This window comes from Chiloscyllium punctatum, chromosome 30 (genome assembly GCF_047496795.1).
Source record: "Chiloscyllium punctatum isolate Juve2018m chromosome 30, sChiPun1.3, whole genome shotgun sequence".
NCBI lineage: Eukaryota > Metazoa > Chordata > Chondrichthyes > Orectolobiformes > Hemiscylliidae > Chiloscyllium > Chiloscyllium punctatum.
The window spans coordinates 22911232-22931557 of NC_092768.1; the positions used below are offsets into that span (position 1 = coordinate 22911232).

Genomic DNA, 20326 nt, shown 5'->3' on the forward strand with positions numbered 1-20326 from the left:
TTTGGCCCCTCTGATCAAGATCCCACTGTCTACTATACCTCCAATTTTGGTGTCATCTGCAAACTTACTAACTGTACCTCTTATGCTCACATCCAAATCATTTATGTAAATGACAAAACGTAGTGGACCCAGCACCGATCCTTGGGCACTCCACTGGTCACAGGCCCCCAGTCTGAAAAACAACCCTCCACCACCACCTACATTTGAGCCAGTTCTCTACCTAAATGGCGAGTCCTCCCTGTATTCCATGAGATCTAAGCTTGTTAGCCAGTCTCCTATGAGGAACCTTGTCGAACGCCTTACTGAAGTCCATATAGATCATGTCTACTGCTCTGCCCTCATCAATCCTCTTTGTTACTTCTTCAAAACATTCAATCAAGTTAGTGAGACATGATTTCCCAAACACAAAGCCATGTTGACTATCCTAATCAGTCCTTGCCTTTCTAAATACATGTACATCCTGTCCCTCAGGATTCCCTCCACCAATATGTCCACCACTGACATAAGGCCCACTGGTCTATAGTTCCTTAGCTTGTCCTTACCAACTTTCTTAAACAGTGGCACCACATTAGCCAACCTCCAGTCTTCCGGCACGTCTCCTGTGAAAATCAATGATACAAATATCTCAGCAAGAGGCCCAGCAATCACTTCCCTCACTTCTCACAGAGTTCTCAGGTACACCTGATCATGTCCTAGGGATTTATCCACTATTATGTGTTTCAAGACATCCAGCACTTCCTCCTCTGTAATATGGACATTTTTCAAGATGTCACCATCTATTTCTCTACATTCTATATCTTTAGAACATAGAACATAGAACATAGAACAATACAGCACAGAACAGGCCCTTCGGCCCACGATGTTGTGCCGAACTTCTAACCTAGATTAAGCACCCATCCATGTACCTATCCAAATGCCGCTTAAAGGTCGCCAATGATTCTGACTCTACCACTCCCACGGGCAGCGCATTCCATGCCCCCACCACTCTCTGGGTAAAGAACCCACCCCTGACATCTCCCCTATACCTTCCACCCTTCACCTTAAATTTATGTCCCCTTGTAACACTCTGTTGTACCCGGGGAAAAAGTTTCTGACTGTCTACTCTATCTATTCCTCTGATCATCTTATAAACCTCTATCAAGTCACCCCTCATCCTTCGCCGTTCCAACGAGAAAAGGCCGAGAACTCTCAACCTATCCTCGTACGACCTACTCTCCATTCCAGGCAACATCCTGGTAAATCTTCTCTGCACCCTCTCCAAAGCTTCCACATCTTTCCTAAAGTGAGGCGACCAGAACTGCACACAGTACTCCAACTGTGGCCTAACCAAAGTCCTGTACAGCTGCAACATCACTTCACGACTCTTGAATTCAATCCCTCTGCTAATGAACGATAATACTCCATAGGCCTTCTTACAAACTCTATCCACCTGAGTGGCAACCTTCAAAGATCTATGTACATAGACCCCAAGATCCCTCTGTTCCTCCACCTGACCAAGAACCCTACCATTAACCCTGTATTCCGCATTCTTATTTGTTCTTCCAAAATGGACAACCTCACACTTGGCAGGGTTGAACTCCATCTGCCACTCCTCAGCCCAGCTCTGCTTCATATCTAAGTCCCTCTGCAGCCGACAACAGCCCTCCTCACTGTCCACAACTCCACCTATCTTCGTATCATCTGCAAATTTACTGACCCACCCTTCGACTCCCTCATCTAAGTCATTAATAAAAATTACAAACAGCAGAGGACCCAGAACTGAACCCTGCGGAACTCCACTTGTAACTGGGCTCCAGGCTGAATATTTACCATCTACCACCACTCTCTGCCTTCGACCGGTTAGCCAGTTTTCTATCCAATTGGCCAAATTTCCCTCTATCCCATGCCTCCTGACTTTCCACATAAGCCTACCATGGGGAACCTTATCAAGTGCCTTACTAAAATCCATGTACACTACATCCACTGCTCTACCCTCATCCACATGCTTGGTCACCTCCTCGAAGAATTCAATAAGACTTGTAAGGCAAGACCTACCCTTCACAAATCCGTGCTGGCTGTCCCTGATCAAGCAGTGTCTTTCCAGATACTCGTAAATCCTATCCCTCAGTACCCTTTCCATTACTTTGCCTACCACAGAAGTAAGACTAACTGGCCTGTAATTCCCGGGGTTATCCCTATTCCCTTTTTTGAACAGGGGCACAACATTCGCTACTCTCCAGTCCCCTGGTACCACCCCCGTTGCCAGTGAAGACGAGAAGATCATTGCCAACGGTACTGCAATTTCCTCTCTTGCTTCCCACATAATCCTAGGATATATCCCGTCAGGCCCGGGGGACTTGTCTATCCTCAAGTTGTTCAAAATGTCCAACACATCTTCCTTCCTAACAGGTATCTCTTCTAGCTTATCAGTCCGTTTCACACTCTCCTCTTCAACAATACGGTCCCTCTCGTTCGTAAATACTGAAGAGAAGTACTTGTTCAAGACCTCTCCTATCTCTTCCGACTCAATACACAGTCTCCCACTACTGTCCTTGATCGGACCTACCCTCGTTCTCGTCATTCTCAGGTTTCTCACATACGCATAGAATGCCTTGGGGTTATTCTTGATCCTATCCACCAAGGATTTTTCATGCCCTCTCTTAGCTCTCCTAATCCCTTTCTTCAGGTCCCTTCTGGCTATCCTGTATCCCTCCACTGCTCTGTCTGAACCCTGTTTCCTCAACCTTATGTAAGCCTCCTTCTTCCTCTTTACTAGACATTCAACCTCCCTCGTCAACCAAGGCTCCCTCACACGACCATTTCTTTCCTGCCTGATAGGTACATACATATCAAGGACACGTCGTATCTGCTCCTTGAAAAAGTTCCACATTTCCACCACATCCTTCCCTGACAGCCTATGCTCCCAACGTATGCTCCTCAAATCCTGTCTTACAGCATCGTAATTTCCCTTCCCCCAATTGTAAAATCTTCCTTGTTGTGCGCACCTATCTCTCTCCATAACCAAGGTGAAAGTCACAGAATTGTGGTCACCATCACCAAAATGTTCACCCACTAACAAGCCCACCACTTGTCCCGGTTCATTACCGAGTACCAAATCCAATATGGCCTCCCCTCTGGTTGGACAATCTACATACTGCATTAGAAAAGCTTCCTGGACACACTGCACAAACACCACCCCATCCAATCTACTTGATCTAAAGAGCTTCCAATCAATATTTGGGAAGTTGAAGTCGCCCATGACTACGACCCTGTGGCTTCTGCACCTTTCCAAAATCTGTTTCCCAATCTGTTTCTCCACATCTCTGCTGCTATTGGGGGGCCTATAATAAACACCCAACAAGGTGACTGCACCTTTCCTATTTCTGACTTCAGCCCATACTACCTCCAGAGGCAGATCCCCCTCAAACTTCCTTTCTGCAGCCGTTATACCATTTCTAATTAGCAATGCCACCCCCCCCTCCTTTTTTACCACCCTCCCTAATCTTACTGAAACATCTGTAACCAGGAACCTCCAACAGCCATTCCTGTCCCTCATCTATCCATGTTTCCGTGATGTCCTTTTCATGTCTTTCATGTCCTTTTCCACAGTAAATACTGATGCAAAATACTCATTTAGTATCTCCCCCATTTTCTGCGACTCCACACAAAGGCCGCCTTGCTGATCTTTGAGGGGCCCTATTCTCTCCCTAGTTACCCTTTTTTCCTTAATGTATTTGTAAATACCATTTGGATTCTCCTTAACACTATTTGCCAAAGGTACCTCAAGTCTCCTTTTTGCCCTCCTGATTTCCCTCTTAAGTATACTCCGACCACCTTTATACTCTTCTGAGGATTCACTCGATCACTCCTGTCTATACCTGACATATGCTTCCTTCTTTTTCTTAAGCAAACCCTCAATTTCTTTAATCATCCAGCATTCCCTATACCTACCAGCCTTCCCTTTCACCCTGACAGGAATATACCTTCTCTGGATTCTTGTTATTTCATTCCTGAAGGCTTCCCATTTTCCAGCCGTCCCTTTACCTGCAAACGTCTGACGCCAATTAGCTTTTGAAAGTTCTTGCCTAATACTGTCAAAATTAGCCTTCCTCTAATTTAGAACTACAACTTTTAGATCTTGTCTATCTTTCTCCATCTCTATTTTAAAACAAATAGAATTATGGTCGCTGGCCCCAAAGTGCATCCCCACTGACACCTCAGTCACCTGCCCTGCCTTATTTCCCAAGAGTAGGTCAAGTTTTGCACCTTCTCTAGTAGGTACATCAACATACTGAATCAGAAAATTTTTTGTACACACTTAAAATATTCCTCTCCATCTAAACCCTTAACACTAAGACAGTCCCAGTTAGTGTTTGGAAAGTTAAAATCCCCTACCGTAACCACCCTATTATTCTCACAGATAACTGAGATCTCCTTACAAATTTGTTTCTCAATTTCACGCTGACTATTAAGGGGTCTATAATACAAACCCAATGAGATGATCATCCCTTTCTTATTTCTCAGTTCCATCCAAATAACTTCCCTGGATGTATTTCTGTGAATATCCTCCCTCAGTTCAGCTGTGATGCTATCCCTTATCAAAAACGCCACTCCCCTTTCCTCTCTTGCCTCCCTTTCTATCCTTTCTGTAGCACTTGTATCCTGGAACATTCAGCTGCCAGTCCTGCCCATCCCTGAGCCATGTTTCTGTAATTACTATGATATCCCAGTGCCATGTTCCTAACCATGCCCTGAGTTCACCTGCCTTCCCCGTTCGGCCCCTTGCATTGAAATAAATGCAGTTTAATTTATCAGTCCTACCTTGTTCTCTGCTTTACCTCTGCCGGCCCTGACTGTTTGAGTCGCTTCTCTTCTGAAGTGTACCACTCTCAGATTGATCTCTTTCCTCACTAGCTCTCTGGGCTCCCCCCTTCAACCCCACCATACCAGTTTAAATCCTACCAAGTGGCTCTAACAAATCTCCCTCACAGTATGTTAGTCCCCTTTCAATTTAGGTGCAATCCGTCCTTCTTGTTCAGGTTGCTTCTATCCCAAAAGAGATTCCAATGATCCAAAAGTGTGAATCTTTCTCCCATACACCAGCTCCTCAGCCATGCATTCATCTGCTCTATCCTCCTATTTCTATCCTCACTAGCTCATAGAACCGGGAGTAATCCAGATATTACTACTCTCAAGGACCTCCTTTTTAAATTCCTGCCTAACTCTCTGTAATCTCTCTTCAGAATCTCATCCTTTTCCCTTCCAATGTTGTTAGTTCCAATGTGGACAATGACCTCTTGCTGGACCCTCTCCCATGTGAGAACATTCTGCACCCTCTCTGAGACATCCTTGATCCTGGAACCAGGGGGGGCAACACACCATTCTGATTTTTTGCTGCTGGCCAGAGAAACATCTGTCTACTCCTCAGACGAGAGAGTTCCTGAACACAATTGATCTCTTGGAACCCAACGTACCCCTCATTGCATTGGATCCAATCTCGATAACAGAAACTTGGCTGTTTGTGCTACATTCCCTGAGAATCCATCACCCCCTACATTTTCCAAAACAGCACACTGTATCTTGTAAAGGGTCCACACTGTGGCCATGTACAGCAGTATTGGAAGGACTGAATGTTTATCATGGTGTCTTGGCCCTGATAAGGCAGCCTGCTTGTTCCTGCTTTAAATATTCTGATGTTCTAAGGAAAGATGTTGGAGCTAACCTCATCCCATTAAGTGGAGAGTTTCCTATTACATTCCTGACCTGTACCATTTGTACAGATCTTTGGGGAGTTGCTCACTGCAAAATCCTGAAACTCCAGCCTGTCATTGTAGCTGCAGTATTTCTGTGGATGTTCGGGTTAACTTCCGATAACTTATAGGATGTTGGCAGTGGGGATATTTTGAAATGGTGACACGGGGTGGGGGGAGGGGGGGGCACTAGATATTCTCCTCTTATAAATTGTTGGTGCCGGCCCTTGGGTGATGAAAGTGTGATTTACTATGTTGTCAGTCCAAGCATTAACATTGCCCAGTTCCTGCCACATACTGTCACAGGTTACTTCAGTGTCTGAGGGGGTGGAAATGGGACTGAACTCTGTACAATCATCTGTGAACATTTCCATTCCAATCCTATGACTAAGGGATGTTCATTGATGAAGGGGGTGAAAATAGCTGATCATAGGACACTACTCTGAGGAACTGGCCGGTTCTTCTGGTGAAATGGTTGTGTCCATACCTCTGAGTCAGGAGGACTGTGTTCAAGGCCCCTGATCCAGAGGTGTGAAATGACATCTCTGAACAGGTGGTTTTATAACATCTTCTCTGCAGAGCTTTGGGAGTTAAATCGATTGACTTTCAACAACAACAACCATTTGCTAGCTGTGAGGCAGAAGAGAATCTCTCTCCTGATTCCCATTGACTGGAACCCCTTGTACCAGCTTCAGTCAGAAGCTGCCATGACACTGGGGGCAGTTATTCCCACCTTCTGGAATTCTGCTCTTTAGTCCTTGATTAGACCAATGATCTAATGAGGTCAGAGGTAAAGTTGTCGTGATGCATTCTAAACATAGCCTCAGTGAGTCGGATATTGCTGAGTGAGTGCAGCTTGCTCATTCTGTGAATGGTTCCTGCCATCACTTTACTGAGGATCGAGAGGAGCCTGATATGTCAGTGATTGTCCAGATGGGATTTGTCATGTTTCTGTTTTGTGGTAAGGATATATCTGAGCAGATTTTCCACATTCCAGTGTTGCAACTTGTTGGAATCCATGTGTGACAACATACACAGGGTCCCTCTCACAAATCCCACATCATTTGGAAGTTACCTCAGTTCAGTCACTTGAGCTCTTAAAGCAAGAAAGTTAAATGAATACACAGCTGGTGTGGGATTCAAACAAATAGTGACATTACAAATTGGTGACTAGTTCCAGCACACAGAGAGAGAGAGAGAGAGAGAGAGAGAGATGTCTCTCCCAAAGTGACCGTGAGAGAATGATCTGCATTAGGGATTTAAAGGGTGTACTGTACAACACATTCCAGCTATGGGTCCCACATGGTTAAACACATCATCCAGACCCACTCCTGTTGTTAGGTACCAGTAAAACTGGAATCAGTGGGAATCAGGGAGCAAACTCTCTATTGGTTGGAGTCATATTGGCACATCGGAAGATGTGATGTTTATTGGAGGTCAATCATCTCAGCTCCAGGATATCTCTGGAGTTCCTCAGGGTAGTGTCCTCAGCCCAACCATCTTCAGCAGCTGCATCAATGACATTCTTTTAAACTTTAGATTAGATTACTTACAGTGTGGAAACAGGCCCTTCGGCCGAACAAGCCCACACCGACCCTCCAAAGAGAAACCCGCCCTATATTTACCCCTGACTAATCCACCTAACACTACAGGCAACTTAGCATGGCCAATTCACCTAACCTGCACATCTTTGGGCTGTGGGAGGAAACTGGAGCAAACCCACACAGACACAGGGAAGAATGTTGCCCGAGGCAGGAATTGAACCCGGGTCCCTGGCGCTGTGAGGCAGCAGTACTAACCACTGAGCCACCATGCTGCCCTCTTTCATAAGGTCAGAAAGGGAGATGTCCACTAAAGGTTGCACAATGATCAGCACAATTCGCAACTCCTCAGACACTGAAACAATCCATGTTCAAATGTAACAAGATCTCGAAAATATTTAGGCTTGGTCTGGCAAATGACAAGTAACACTTATGTCACACAAAGGCCAGACAACCAACTCCAATAAGAGACAATCTAACCATCATTCCTTCACATTCAATGGTGATATTGTCACTGGATTCCCCACTATCAACATCCTGGGACTTAACATTGACCAGAAACTTAACTGGATTTGCCACATGAACGCCATTGTTACAATAAATGGTCAAAAACTCAGAATACTGTAGCAGATAACTCACCTCCTGACTCCCCAAAGCCATCCACAAGGCGTAAGTCAGGAGTGTGATGGAGTACTCCCCAGTTGCCTGGATGGGTGCAATTCCAAGAAGAAGCTTGACACCATCCAGGACAAAGCAGCCCCTGCTTGATTAGCTCCACAGTCACAAACATTTCTTCCCTCCATCACTGACATCCAGTAGCAGTAGTGTGTAATATTTACAAGATGAACTGCAAAATTCACCAAAGTCCCTCAGACAGACCTATCAAACCCACAACCACTTCCATATAGAAAGACAAAGGCAGCAGATACATGGGAACACTATCACCTGCTAGTTCCCCTCCAAGCCACTCACCGTCCTGTAACACCATTCCTTCACTGTTGCTTAGTTAGAATCCCAAAACTCCCTCCCTGATGGCATTGTGAGTCTTCCTACAGCAAATGGACTGCAACGGTCCAAGAAGGCAGCTCACCATCACCTTCACAAGGGGCAACTCAGGACTGCCAACAAATCCTGCACATTCAACAACGCCCATGTCCCACAAGTGAATTAACAAAGTTGTCACTCAGAGGTGGAAGTATGTGAAGGGGAACAGCAGCATTTCTGTTACTTACAGGGTTACAATGTAATCTCTTCCCCTCCTCCTTCCACCACTCCCACTGTCAACACTCTATGGACTTTCACCCTGAGCACCTTTGTTCTAATTTTCTCCTTCAGTCCCTTCACTCTGTTTCTCCCGACCACTGCTCCACATTTCACTTTGATATGGAACAGTGGATGGGAAATTGATTAATGTACAATAATAACTTCTCAAGTCTTTCATCGAATTTCATCAGGAATCTTTGAACTGAATGTGTTCATAAAAGCAATCACATTGAAACTGAAAGCGGTTTGACTCAGGAAGTGCTGACGTTAAACATGGATTCCACACAGCAGGTCCAGAGTTTGACCAAGGAGGTAATTTGTCCCATTTGTCTGAAATTTGTCCAGTTCCACTGGATTGTGAACACAACTTTTGCCACTCCTGTATCACCCAGAGTTGGGAAAAGCAGGAGGTAAACTCCTGCCCGGAATGTAGACAGGAGTTTCCAGAAAGAAACCTCAGAGGCAGCAGGGCCTTAGCGAATCTGACTGAGAAAGCTCGAACATTAAATCTGAATCCACAAGAGAAGGAAAGTAACCATCACTGTGAGGAACATCAGGAAGAACTAAAGCTGTTTTGTGAAACTGACAAGAAATTGGTCTGTGTGATTTGTAGAGATTCCTGGGAACACAGGGAGCACCGCTTCATCCTGATTAAAGATGCTGTTGGAATCTACAAGGTAAAAGGAAACAGATTCCATCCCTGATTAATTCATCACATTTTCATGATCTAATACTTTTATTTTCTGATTTTCTCTTCCAATCCCAGGATCGGGTGAAATCTTCCTTGGATTCTCTCACACAGAAGAAAGCGGCGTCTCTAGAAATGGAGCGGCAGCAGAAACAGAAGATTTCCCAAATTCAGGTAAAATCTCCCAGAGCTGATTTTCAAAATGTGGTTCTTTCATTTGTTGCATTTATTGCAGAAACATATTGTATTTATATTTCCCCTGACAGGAGGAATCCTGCAGCCTGCAGACCCACATCAAATCTGAGTTCACTAAAATGCACCAGATGCTGACTGAGAAAGAGCAGAGTTTACTCCGAGATCTCAGGGAACAAGAGGAAAACATTCTCAAACCAATGGACCGAAATCTCTGTAAAATTCAAGATAATTTAAATTCTCTTCAGGAGAAACTCTCAAAGTTGGAGAAACAGTTGGAACGAAAAGACAGAGTGATTTTTCTGAAGGTGAGGGATTATATTTCAGATTAGTTAAGTAAAAGTGTGACTGTGAACAGTCCCAACATGATGCAATCACCCATCCTCCTTCATTCCCCGATCACTATCTCCCTCTGCTCCTTTCTCCCTAATGGTTTTCCCTACTTTCCTGTTTATACATTGGTGTCAATCGTACTGTGTGACAGTGGATTCCATGTTCCCATCACTTTCTTGATAACAATCTTTTTCCTAAACTCCCCATTTGATTTATTTGTAATTAGATTATGTTCATATATTCCAGTTTTCAGGTTCTTGAGAAATGGAAACGTGTTGACTAAATCTATGGGATCAATCCCTTTCATAGATTCAAACTTTCAAATCAGATGTTTACTTCAGTAAAATACATTAATGTTTCCTTCAATCCTTTGCAGTTGTTTGAATTTTTTGACCTTCTCCTGCTCTTCAATATCCTTTGTGTTCCATCCTCTTTCTATTCCATGTCTGCAATAATCAGAATTGACAATGCTCAGCAGGTTGTAACAATGTGAGTGCAATTAGTACTTTTTAGATATAAACAGTCAGTCTCTGTCAACTCAGATTGGTGTTCTGTTTGTTTCAGGAGGAAGCATCTCGGAAGAGGAGGGAGGAGATGTACTTGACTGAAACTCAGTAAAATTACTCAGGGAAGTGTTTGTGATGAATTTACAACAATTATTTTGTTTTGTTTGCAGGATTAGTGAAAATAGTAATGAGCTCTCACTAACAGATGGTGCCCTGTCTCCTGAAAATTTCAACATTGTTTTACCATTTCCCATGTGGAACGAAATGCTGGAAACTATTAAACCTGGTAAATCTCAGATCAGTTCCTTTGTCCTGATTCTTCTTTTAAAATTTGGATTGTTATGTGTATAAATATTAATGATAGTATAATTAATGCTCAGTTATAAAGAAAGCTGGATAATAACGGCTTTCACTGTCATTGACATCGACACAGTATTGGGCTTGGAGCTCTCCCAAAACTGAAGTCAACAGGAATTGGGGAAAACTCTCCACTGGTTGGAGTGAAACTGAGCACAAGGGAAGATGGCTGTGATTGTTCAAGGTCAATCATCTCAGCTCAAGGGCATTTCTGTAGGAATTCTCAGGCTAGTGTTTTTGCCAGAAATCTTCAGCTGCTTTCCTCCTATTTTGGGGAGGGGGAGGAGGCGGAGATATTCTCTAATAATAGGAAAATATTCTGCCCCATTTGAGAAAGAAACTGACACCACAGTGAACCTGCACAGTTACTGCCTTTGTCATTTGAATTCATTTATCGCTGGACATCGGAGTGCGTCTGGGAAAATTAACAAACAGTGAAATTCACAACTGATCTTGGAGGAACTGTTTGGATGTAGTCACAGCTCAGAAACAGATACGTGAACAGTTTTAAGTGTGGCCTACAGAATGTCTGCAGTAGTGAGTAGAGTGGGTTCTTTCTTGATTATATGTTTTTTGAAATATGTCTCTTGATTAAACCGAAAATATAAATAACTATTAATTTAACCTAGAGTAGTGTTTTGTAGAGGAATAAGATGCTGTTATTTTCTGGGTCTGTAGATTGTGAAGGAGCAAAAATGGCCTTTAGTAGAATGATATGCACTTCTTGTCAGATGTGGGAGTTTAAGGAGTGTTGAAGGGTTACTGTGGATTATATCTGCAATAAACGGTGTTGGTTGCAAATCCTATCAGATTGAATGGATTGGTTGGAGCAACAGTTGGAGGCAGTGAGGAATTTACCAGAGCAAGGGGATGTGATGAATGGCATTTATAGGAAGGGGGAAAAGTCGCAAATACAGTCACATAGATGGGTTAACTCCAGCAAAGGTAAGAGAGGTAGGCAGCTAGTGCAAGAGTCTTTTGTGGTAATCCCTATTTCAAACAAGTATGCTGTTTTGGAAAATATAGGGGCTGATCGATTCACAGGGGAATGTATCACGAACAGCCAAGTTTCTGGCATTGAGAGGACTCTAACGCAATAAGGGGTACGTCAGATTCCAAGAGATCAATTGTGTTCGGAGTCTGTGTAGTCCGAGGTACAGACATATGTTTCTGTGGCCAGCAGCGAAAAATCAGAATGGTGTGTTGCTTCCCTGGTGCCAGGATCAAGGATGTCTCCGAGAGGGTGCAGAATATTCTCAAGGGGGAGAGGGGCCAGAAAGAGGTCATTGTCCACATTGAAACCAATGACATAGGAAGGAAAAATGTTGAGATTCTGAAGGGAGATTACAGAGAGTTAGGCAGGAATTTAAAAAGGAGGTCCTTGAGAATGGTAATATCTGGATTACGCCCGGTGCTACGAGCTAGTGAGGGCAGGATTTTTGTGTTTTGTGTCTCCTTTTCTTCTCTCTCCCTTTCTTCTCTCTTTGCTCAGCTCAGAACCTTCTCTCTTTTCCCCCCTCTCTCTTTTTCCACTCTCTCTCTCTTTTCTCTCTCTCTTTCCTCTCAATCTCTTTTATCTTATCTTCTAACTCCATTTTCCTCAATTCTAATTTAAGATTTTCTACCTCTACAACACTTGTCTGTTTCTCTGACACACCTAAGTTTTTGAGTAACTCCCTTACAATTTCAGCTTGACTTTTGTCTTATCTTCTAACTCCATTTTCCTCAATTCTAATTTAAGATTTTCTACCTCTACAACACTTGTCTGTTTCTCTGACACACCTAAGTTTTTGAGTAACTCCCTTACAATTTCAGCTTGACTTTTGTCATAACTTATTTGCTAATTTTCTTTCATTCTAAACTTTCTTGACCAATTTGAGAATCACTTTCAAATCTCAGAAGCTCTTTTGCAATTTGAAGAACTATCTCTCTCACTTTTAAATGAACCAACCACAAGTCACCGGAATTAAACAAATTGTCTCACCTATGTTTTATTTAAAGATCTGGGATAATAACCTGCAAGTGTTTAAATCTACTGGGCTTTCTCATACCCCAAATCTATTCAAATCTGTCTAAACCTGTTCAAACCACGAATCTGAGACACAAACTGTTCAAATCCTGCTAACGAGCCCCCAAGCTGTTACAACACAGGGTAAACCCCTCTGCTAATTTAAACCAGCAGCAGAGAAAAGATTCACCTTGTGTCCTAACACTTGGTTAAGACTTGGTAGATATCTGGTGAACTCTCTATCCCGATTCCATTGCCTTCCCCTTTGTGGGGCCTGGGGTTAGAGTGTCCAGAATTGACCAACTCGACATTTCCAGGGTGTACGTCTCCCATGTTCCGAAGGTCTCCATGTGACAGAGAATGCTCTCTGATCACAACCTGGTGTCGGGGAGAGGTTGTTCCGGTCAGCATCAGGGTGAGGTCGGCGTACTGGCCCTTTAACAACCTGCTTCTCGAAGATGAGCGGCTCTGGGGGTTATTTTGTCACTTCTGGACCAGCTGGAGGAGGAGTGGAGGGGTTGGGGTTGGGGTTGTGCTTCCTTTCCTTGAGGCTATGGTGGGATGTGGGATAAGGCTCATGCCCGTCTCTCTGTCAGCAGTTTGTGTGAGGGTCAGTGAGGAAGAGGCAGAAATCCAGGATCGAGGGGTTGGAGAAGGAGCTGCTCAACCTGGAGTCACGTCTCAGTCAGCCCGATGTGGACCCGGCCCTGTGGGGGGGTGTATGAAGAGAAGAAGGCCGCGCTCCGGGATCTGCAGCTCATTGAGCCCCGGAGTGTGTACATGAGATCACGGATCCAGTTCCTTCAGGATCCTGACTCACTGGGAAAAGGGCCTGGGATCCAACAGCAGCTCTTTGTGCCAATGACAGATCCCTCGTCTTGGATCTGGAGGGAATCAGGGCCCAAGTGAAGGCCTATTACCGGGCTCTCTCTCCGGATCCATCCAGTGAGGAAGTTCGCAGAATTCTGTGGGAGGAGCTGTGGCAGGTCAGCCCCGAGGGCGCCGAGAGGCTCAATGCCCCTCTGAGTTTGGAGCTGACCTGTGCACTCGACCGTCTTTCCAGGGGCAAGTCCCCGGGGCTGGACGGGCTGACCGTGGGGTTCCTCAGGGCATTGAGGAATGTATCACGACTGGAGAGCTGTCCCTTTCTTGGTGCAGGGCCGTCATCACTCTGTTGCCTAAGAAGGGAATATCTGTTTGTTATCTGGTCTCCCTCCTCAGCACAAACTATAAAATCTTTACCAGGGCACTTTCGACTCCCCTTGGCACCTCGGGACTCTGTCAGCTTTCGGGTTTCAGACATGTTTTGTCGCCGGGATCGGAGTTCTGTACGCCGCTGCGGAGTGCCCAGTGAAGGTTAACGGGTCCCTGACGGTGCCCCTACACTGTGGGAGAGGAGTGTGTCAGGGCTGGCCCCTGTCCACCCAGCTTTATTCTCTCTGTGTGGAGCCATTCCTGTGCCTCTTGTGTGAGCACCTTTCGGGTTTGGCTCTGCGTGGGCCGGGGCTGGAGGGGATTTTTCCGGCTTATACCGACGCGCTGCTCCTCATGGTCACAGACCCAGCTGACATGCGGAGGATGTGCGAGTGCCAGCTGGTGCAGGTTCTTAGTTCCTTAAAAGTGGAATTGCAGGTAGACAGGGCAATGAAGAAGGCGAAAGTGAGGTCTGGGGATGCTGGAGATCAGAGTCAAGATTAGAGTGGTGCTGGAAAAGCACAGCAGGTCAGGCAGCATCCGAGGAGCCGGACAATTGACATTTCGGGCACAAGCCCTTGAAGAAGGCATCAGGTATGCTTGCCTTTACTGCTCAGTGCCCTGAGTAAAGGAGTTAGAATGTCATGTTGTGGCTGTCCAGGACATTGATTCGGTCACTTTTGGATTACTGCATTCAATGGACTCCCTGCTATAGGAAAGGCATTGTGGGACTTGAAAGGATTCATACAAGGTTGACAAGAACGTTGCCTGCTTTGGGGCGTTTGAACTATAAGGAGAGACGGAATCAGCTGGGGCTATTTTCCCTGGAGCATTGGAGGATGAAGGTTGACCTTTTTCAGTTTTATAAAAACATGAGGAACATGGATAGGGTAAACAAACAAGGCTTTCTCTTGGGTAGGGGAGTCCAAAACTAGAGGGCTTTAGTTTAAGGTGAGGGTGTAAAGATTTAAAAGGGATTCAAGGGTCAACATTTTCACGTACCCTGCCCCCTGTGTATGGAATGAGCTGCCCAGATGAAGTGGCGGAGGCTGGTACAATTACAACATTCAAAAGGCATTGAAATGGGTAGATGAGTAGGAAGGGTTTGGAGGGATATGGGCCAAGTGCTGGCAAATGGAATCAGATTAATTGAGGATATCTGATCAGCAGATATTTGTTTCCGTGCTGTACAACTCTTTGACTCTAAATTCTTCAGTCTATTTGTTATTTCTGTTTCCAGAGAGGAAAGGAATTTATGAATGTGAAAGTGAGTTCAACACTTATTTTTTAACTCACAGGAAGGAAAGAAATTCAAAAGCTGACAACTTGAAACATGTCCATGTGAAAATCCCATGTGAACATTGTACATCAGAAACAGGGGCAGGAGTGACCCCGAGAGCTTGCCCTGTCATTCATAAAGATGGCGGCTGATCTGATTGTGACCTTAACTCCATTTTCCTGCCTGACTCCCACAACCTTCAACTCCCTCATTGATCAAAAACCTGTTTAACTCAACTTCTAATATATTCAATGAACTGGGCTCCACTGCTCTCGAGGGGGAGAGAATTCTAAAGATTAATGATCCGAAGACACAAAATCCATGTTAATTGGCAGGGCCCTTACTTTGAAACTCTATCCCTGGTTCCAGATTCCCCCATGATGGGAAACAGCCTCTCAATGTCTACTCTGTCAACATCTTCACCATCTTATACATTTCAATAAGAACCTCTCATTCCTCTAAACTCCAATGAGTACAGCCCCAGCCTGAAACCTTCCATCACAAGGGAACTGCTTCATCCCAGGAACCCACCGAGTGAACATTCTCTGACCTGTCCCCACTGTTTCAATAAAGCTCTTTCCCAATGGCCCCGACTTTAGTCTAAGCAGTGCCATTGATGACATTGGATTTCAGGTTTAATTGATATTTTGAGAACAGATTCAGCATTTCCATTTTCAATTTTGTGGGAACACATTTCACTCCCCCATGATATTGGAAAATAATGAATGATAGTGGGGACTCTAACAAACAGGAGTTTGTTCTCACTGAGGCAGCTGGAGCTATAATCCATTGTCATAGAGTCATAGAGTGATAGAGATGTACAGCATGGAAACAGACCCTTCGGTCCAACCCATGCATGCCGATTAGATATCCCAACCCAATCTAGTCCCACCTGCCAGCACCCGGCCCACATCCCTCCAAACCCTTCCTATTCATATACCCATCCAAATGCCTCTTAAATGTTGCAATTGTACCAGCCTCCACCACATCCTCTGGTAGCTCATTCCACACATTGGGTGTAAACTGAGAGAAAAAGCTTGAATAAAGCTTGAAGAAACATCCCCCTCCCCCCCCACACACATGTCCCCCTCTCCCCTCACCCCTGCACAATTCCGCCTCTCCCCCCTCCCGCAAACATCCCCCTCTCCCCAAAGCACACACTTCACCCTCTCCCCCCCATGCACACGTCCCCCACTTCTCCCCATGCACACCTCCCCCTCTCCCTCACACACTCCTCCCCTCTCCCTCGCACACTTCCCACTCTCTCCCCACGCACCCCTCCCCCTCTCCTCCCACGCACCCCTCCCCCTCTCCCCCACGGACAGACATCCTGCTCCCCTCCACGCACAAATATCCCCCTCCCCCGCATACATACATCCAGCTCTCCCCTCTCCCCACCGTGCACACCGAGCCCTCTCCCCCCCACCCACACCTACCCTCTCTCCACCCCGCACCTCCCCGTCTCCCCCCGCACACATCCCGCTCCCCTTATCCCCTCCCCTGCACATATCTCCCCCTCCCCTCTCCCCACACACATTCCCCTCTCCCCCACATACGTTCCCCTTTCTCCTCCCCTCCCCAACACACATTCCCCTCTCCCCACTCTCCCCAGCACATATCCTCCTCTCCCCCTCCCCTCTCTCCTAAACATATCCCACCTCGCCCCGCACACATCTCGCTTTCCCCTCTCCCCGCACACATTCCCCTCTCCCCACTCTCCCCAGCACACATCCCTCTCTCCCCCCCCCCCACCCTCCACATACATCCCCCTCCCACAGACCCATACCCAGGGACTGTCTCTAATTCTCTGTGTTTCTCTCCCAGTCTCAGTGACCCTGGATGTGGAAACAGCAAATCCCTGCCTTGAGGTGTCTAAGGATCTGAAGAGTTTGAGACTGACTGGGGCCCGGAGGGGTCTCCCTGACACCGAGAAGAGGTTTCCAGTCTGTCTCTGTGCCCTGGGATCAGAGGGATTCACATCGGGGAGACATTACTGGGAGGTGGAGGTGGGGGGGAATCGGGGCTGGAATCTGGGAGTAGCCTCAGAGTTTGTGGAGAGGAAGAGATGGGTCAGTCCGATTCCGAAGAATGGACTCTGGACCATGGAACGGGATGAGGATCAGTTTTATATAAACTCCTCTCCTCAATTCCCTCTCCCTGTCGATCTGATCCCCAGGAAGGTGGGAGTTTATCTCAGTTATGAATCTGGGACAGTTTCATTTTACAACGTGGACACCAAGTCCCATCTCCACACCTTCACTGGGAATAAATTCACTGGGAAACTTTATCCTTTCTTCACGGTTTGGGGTTTAAACAAATTTCTGAGAATCAGCTGTTAAAGGGGCGGGGCCTCCCTGACGTCACAGTGACCCCCGGGTTTAGGGTCTGGGTCAGGGATTGGGGTCAGAAACCTCCCATTGACAACTCCCATTGACAACAGGATGTTACTGAATGTGTTATTGAATTCTGAGATTATACTTTGTAACATCACAACCAATCTGTCAATAAATCAGATACAAATATAAATGTCAGATGGTGAAAATAAAAAGTAAATTAAATATCTTGTGTCTCTCCTTCCTTCATTTACTCCTGCTTCAGTCCCATCCTCCATCTCTTAACCTGTTTCCCAGTCTGGAGCTGGGATTTCTCTGTGTTTCTATTTCTCACTCTGCACCCGGAACATGAAATCCTGAGGGAGAAATCCAAACACTGAAGGGTGACAATGCTGCATTTACATAGCATCCTCTATCTTTGTATCTTTGGGGAGGGGATTTACACACAATCCGCTCTCTCCCAGGATATGCTGTATCCCCGATGTTTAACTGTCCCTTAACTCTGGTTCTCTGTGCACAGATGCTGTCTGACCTGCTGAAGATTTGCAGCATTTTATGATTTTCAATGTCCCCAGGATTTGGATGTGTGTCACTGCCATCTGCTGAATGTAATTGTTATTGAATGATATTGGCCGCAGTACCAGCTCCTGCCAGACGAAGGCGGTCCTGTACCATGTTTCTGAAAAGGCTCAGAGACCAAAGCGATGGCCTGTGCTGGAGCCAGCCCCACAGGCCAGGTGGAGGGGGGTGGGGTGGGTCATGAATCCAGTCAGGGTGACTGTGAAGAAGGTGGAGGAAGGATCAGCATTTAACAGACCTTCTTCCTGAAGAGAATCCTCCTGGATTGCTGTGGGTTCCAAGCAGCAGATATTTTCTATCTGCATGATTTCTCCAGTGGGGGTACTTCGACATGACCTTCAGGAGTGTGAAGCAATGGGAGTGTCTCCTGAAGGTATTTGAGGAGAAAGGAGGTGAGGGCCCCCACTCCGTGCTGCCTGTGGCTCCATTGTTCGTTCTCCCAGCACAGAAGAGCCGTGTCTCGTTCACCCTCCCCACCTTATCCCTGTAGTCTCCTGTCTCACAACACTCCGAGGTGTTGGAGCCCAATTCCCGGCTGACACTTTTCATCCTTCAGACCCAGCTTTCCTCCTTTAAGACAATCCTGTGTCTTGACCATGTGTTTGGCTCATCTGTCCAAACATCTCTGTCTGAGGCCTCATAATCCAAAGGGACAGGTTCACGATCTGGGGACACGGGGTTGAACCAGGGCAGCTGGTGAAATGTGAACAAGAATCTGGAATCAATGGACCCTATTTTGATGTAGGTCAGTGAGTGACAGAGGGATAGGGGCTCAGTCCGCGTTCATATGTGGGTGATACTGGTTTTGGATGACGTGAAGCTGACTCAGAGTAGAGGGTGACATGTGCCTCTCCAGTCAGAGGCTCAGAATAACAGTGAGACATCAGAATGGTGTGTTGCCTCCCTGGAGCCAGGATCAAGGATACCTCAGAGAGGGTGCAGAATATTCTCACAGGGGAGTGGGACCAGCAGGAGGTCATTGTACACATTGGAACGAATGACATAGGAAGGGAAAAGGATGAGATTCCAAAGGGAGAATATCGGAAATTAGGCAGGAAGTTAAAAAGTAGGTCCTCGAGAGCAGGAATATCTGGATTACTCCTGGTGCTATGAGCTAGTGAGGGCAGGAATAGAAGGATGGAGCAGATGAATGTGTGGCTGAGGAGATGGTGCAGGAGAGAAGGATTCACATTTTTGGATCATTGGGATCTCTTCTGGGGTTGAAGTGACCTGTATAGGAAGGACGGATTGCACCTGAATTGGAAAGGGAGTAATATAACAGCTGGGAGATTTGTTGGAGCTGCTCGGGGGGTATTACAACTAGTGAGGGAAGGGGGACCCAGGGAGATAGTTAGGAGAGAGATACATCTGAATGGTACAGTTGGGAAAAGGAACAATAAAACAGTCAGAGCAGGCAGGAAAAAAGCAGAGAACAAGGAAGGACAGATAAATTAAACTGCATTTATTTCAATGTAAGAGACCGAACATTGAACGCAGATGAACTCAGAGCATGGTTAGGAACATGAGATTGGGATATCATAACAATTACAGAAACATGGCTCAGGGATGGACAGGACTGGCAGCTTAGTGTTCCATGGTATAGATGCCACAGGAGGAAGAGAAAGAGGGATAAGAGAGAATGGGGAGTGGCATTTTTGATCAGGGATAACATTACAGCTGTATTTAGGATATTCCTGGGAATATATTGAGGGACGTTATTTGGGTGGAACAGAAAAATAAGAATGGGATGATAACCTCATTGGGATTGTACTATAAACCCCTCCAATAGTCAGTGGGAAATTGAGAAATAAACTTGTCAGGATATATCACTTATCTGAAAGAATAATAGGGTGGTTATGGCAAAGGATCTTAACTTCCCACAGACTGGGACTGCCAAAGTGTTCAGGGCTTAGATGGAGAGGAATTTGTTCAGTGTGCACAAGGAAATTTTCTGATTCAGTATATGGATGTACCTACTGGAGAAGGAGCAATACTTGACCCAGTACTGGGAGATAAGGCAGAGCAGGTGACTGAGGTGTCAGTGGGGAGCACTTTTGGGCCAGTGACTATAATTCTATTAGTTTTATAATAGATGTGGAAATGGAAAAGGATAGACCAGATCAAAAAGTTAAAGTTTAAATTGGAAGAAGGCCAATTATGACGGAATTTGGTAAGAACGTACAAAAGTTGATTGGGGGCGGATATTTGCAGGTAAAGGGACGGTTGGAAAATGGGAAACCTTTAAAACTGGGATAACGAGTGTCCAGAGACTGTATGATCCTGCCAGGGTGAAGGACAAGACTGGTAGATGTAGGGAATGCTGG

General features: G+C 45.8%; 1 protein-coding gene across 1 annotated transcript; it reads left to right on the forward strand.

The window, feature by feature from the left end:
* The first annotated feature begins 8747 nt into the window (after positions 1 to 8747).
* LOC140455276 (zinc-binding protein A33-like) lies at positions 8748 to 17509 on the forward strand. Its single transcript, XM_072550020.1, is given in 7 exon segments — positions 8748 to 8870; positions 8873 to 9210; positions 9300 to 9395; positions 9488 to 9721; positions 10311 to 10342; positions 10423 to 10538; positions 16915 to 17509. Coding segments are annotated over 7 exon segments (1395 nt in total). The 5' UTR covers positions 8748 to 8806; the 3' UTR covers positions 17430 to 17509.
* Positions 17510 to 20326: the final 2817 nt, after the last annotated feature.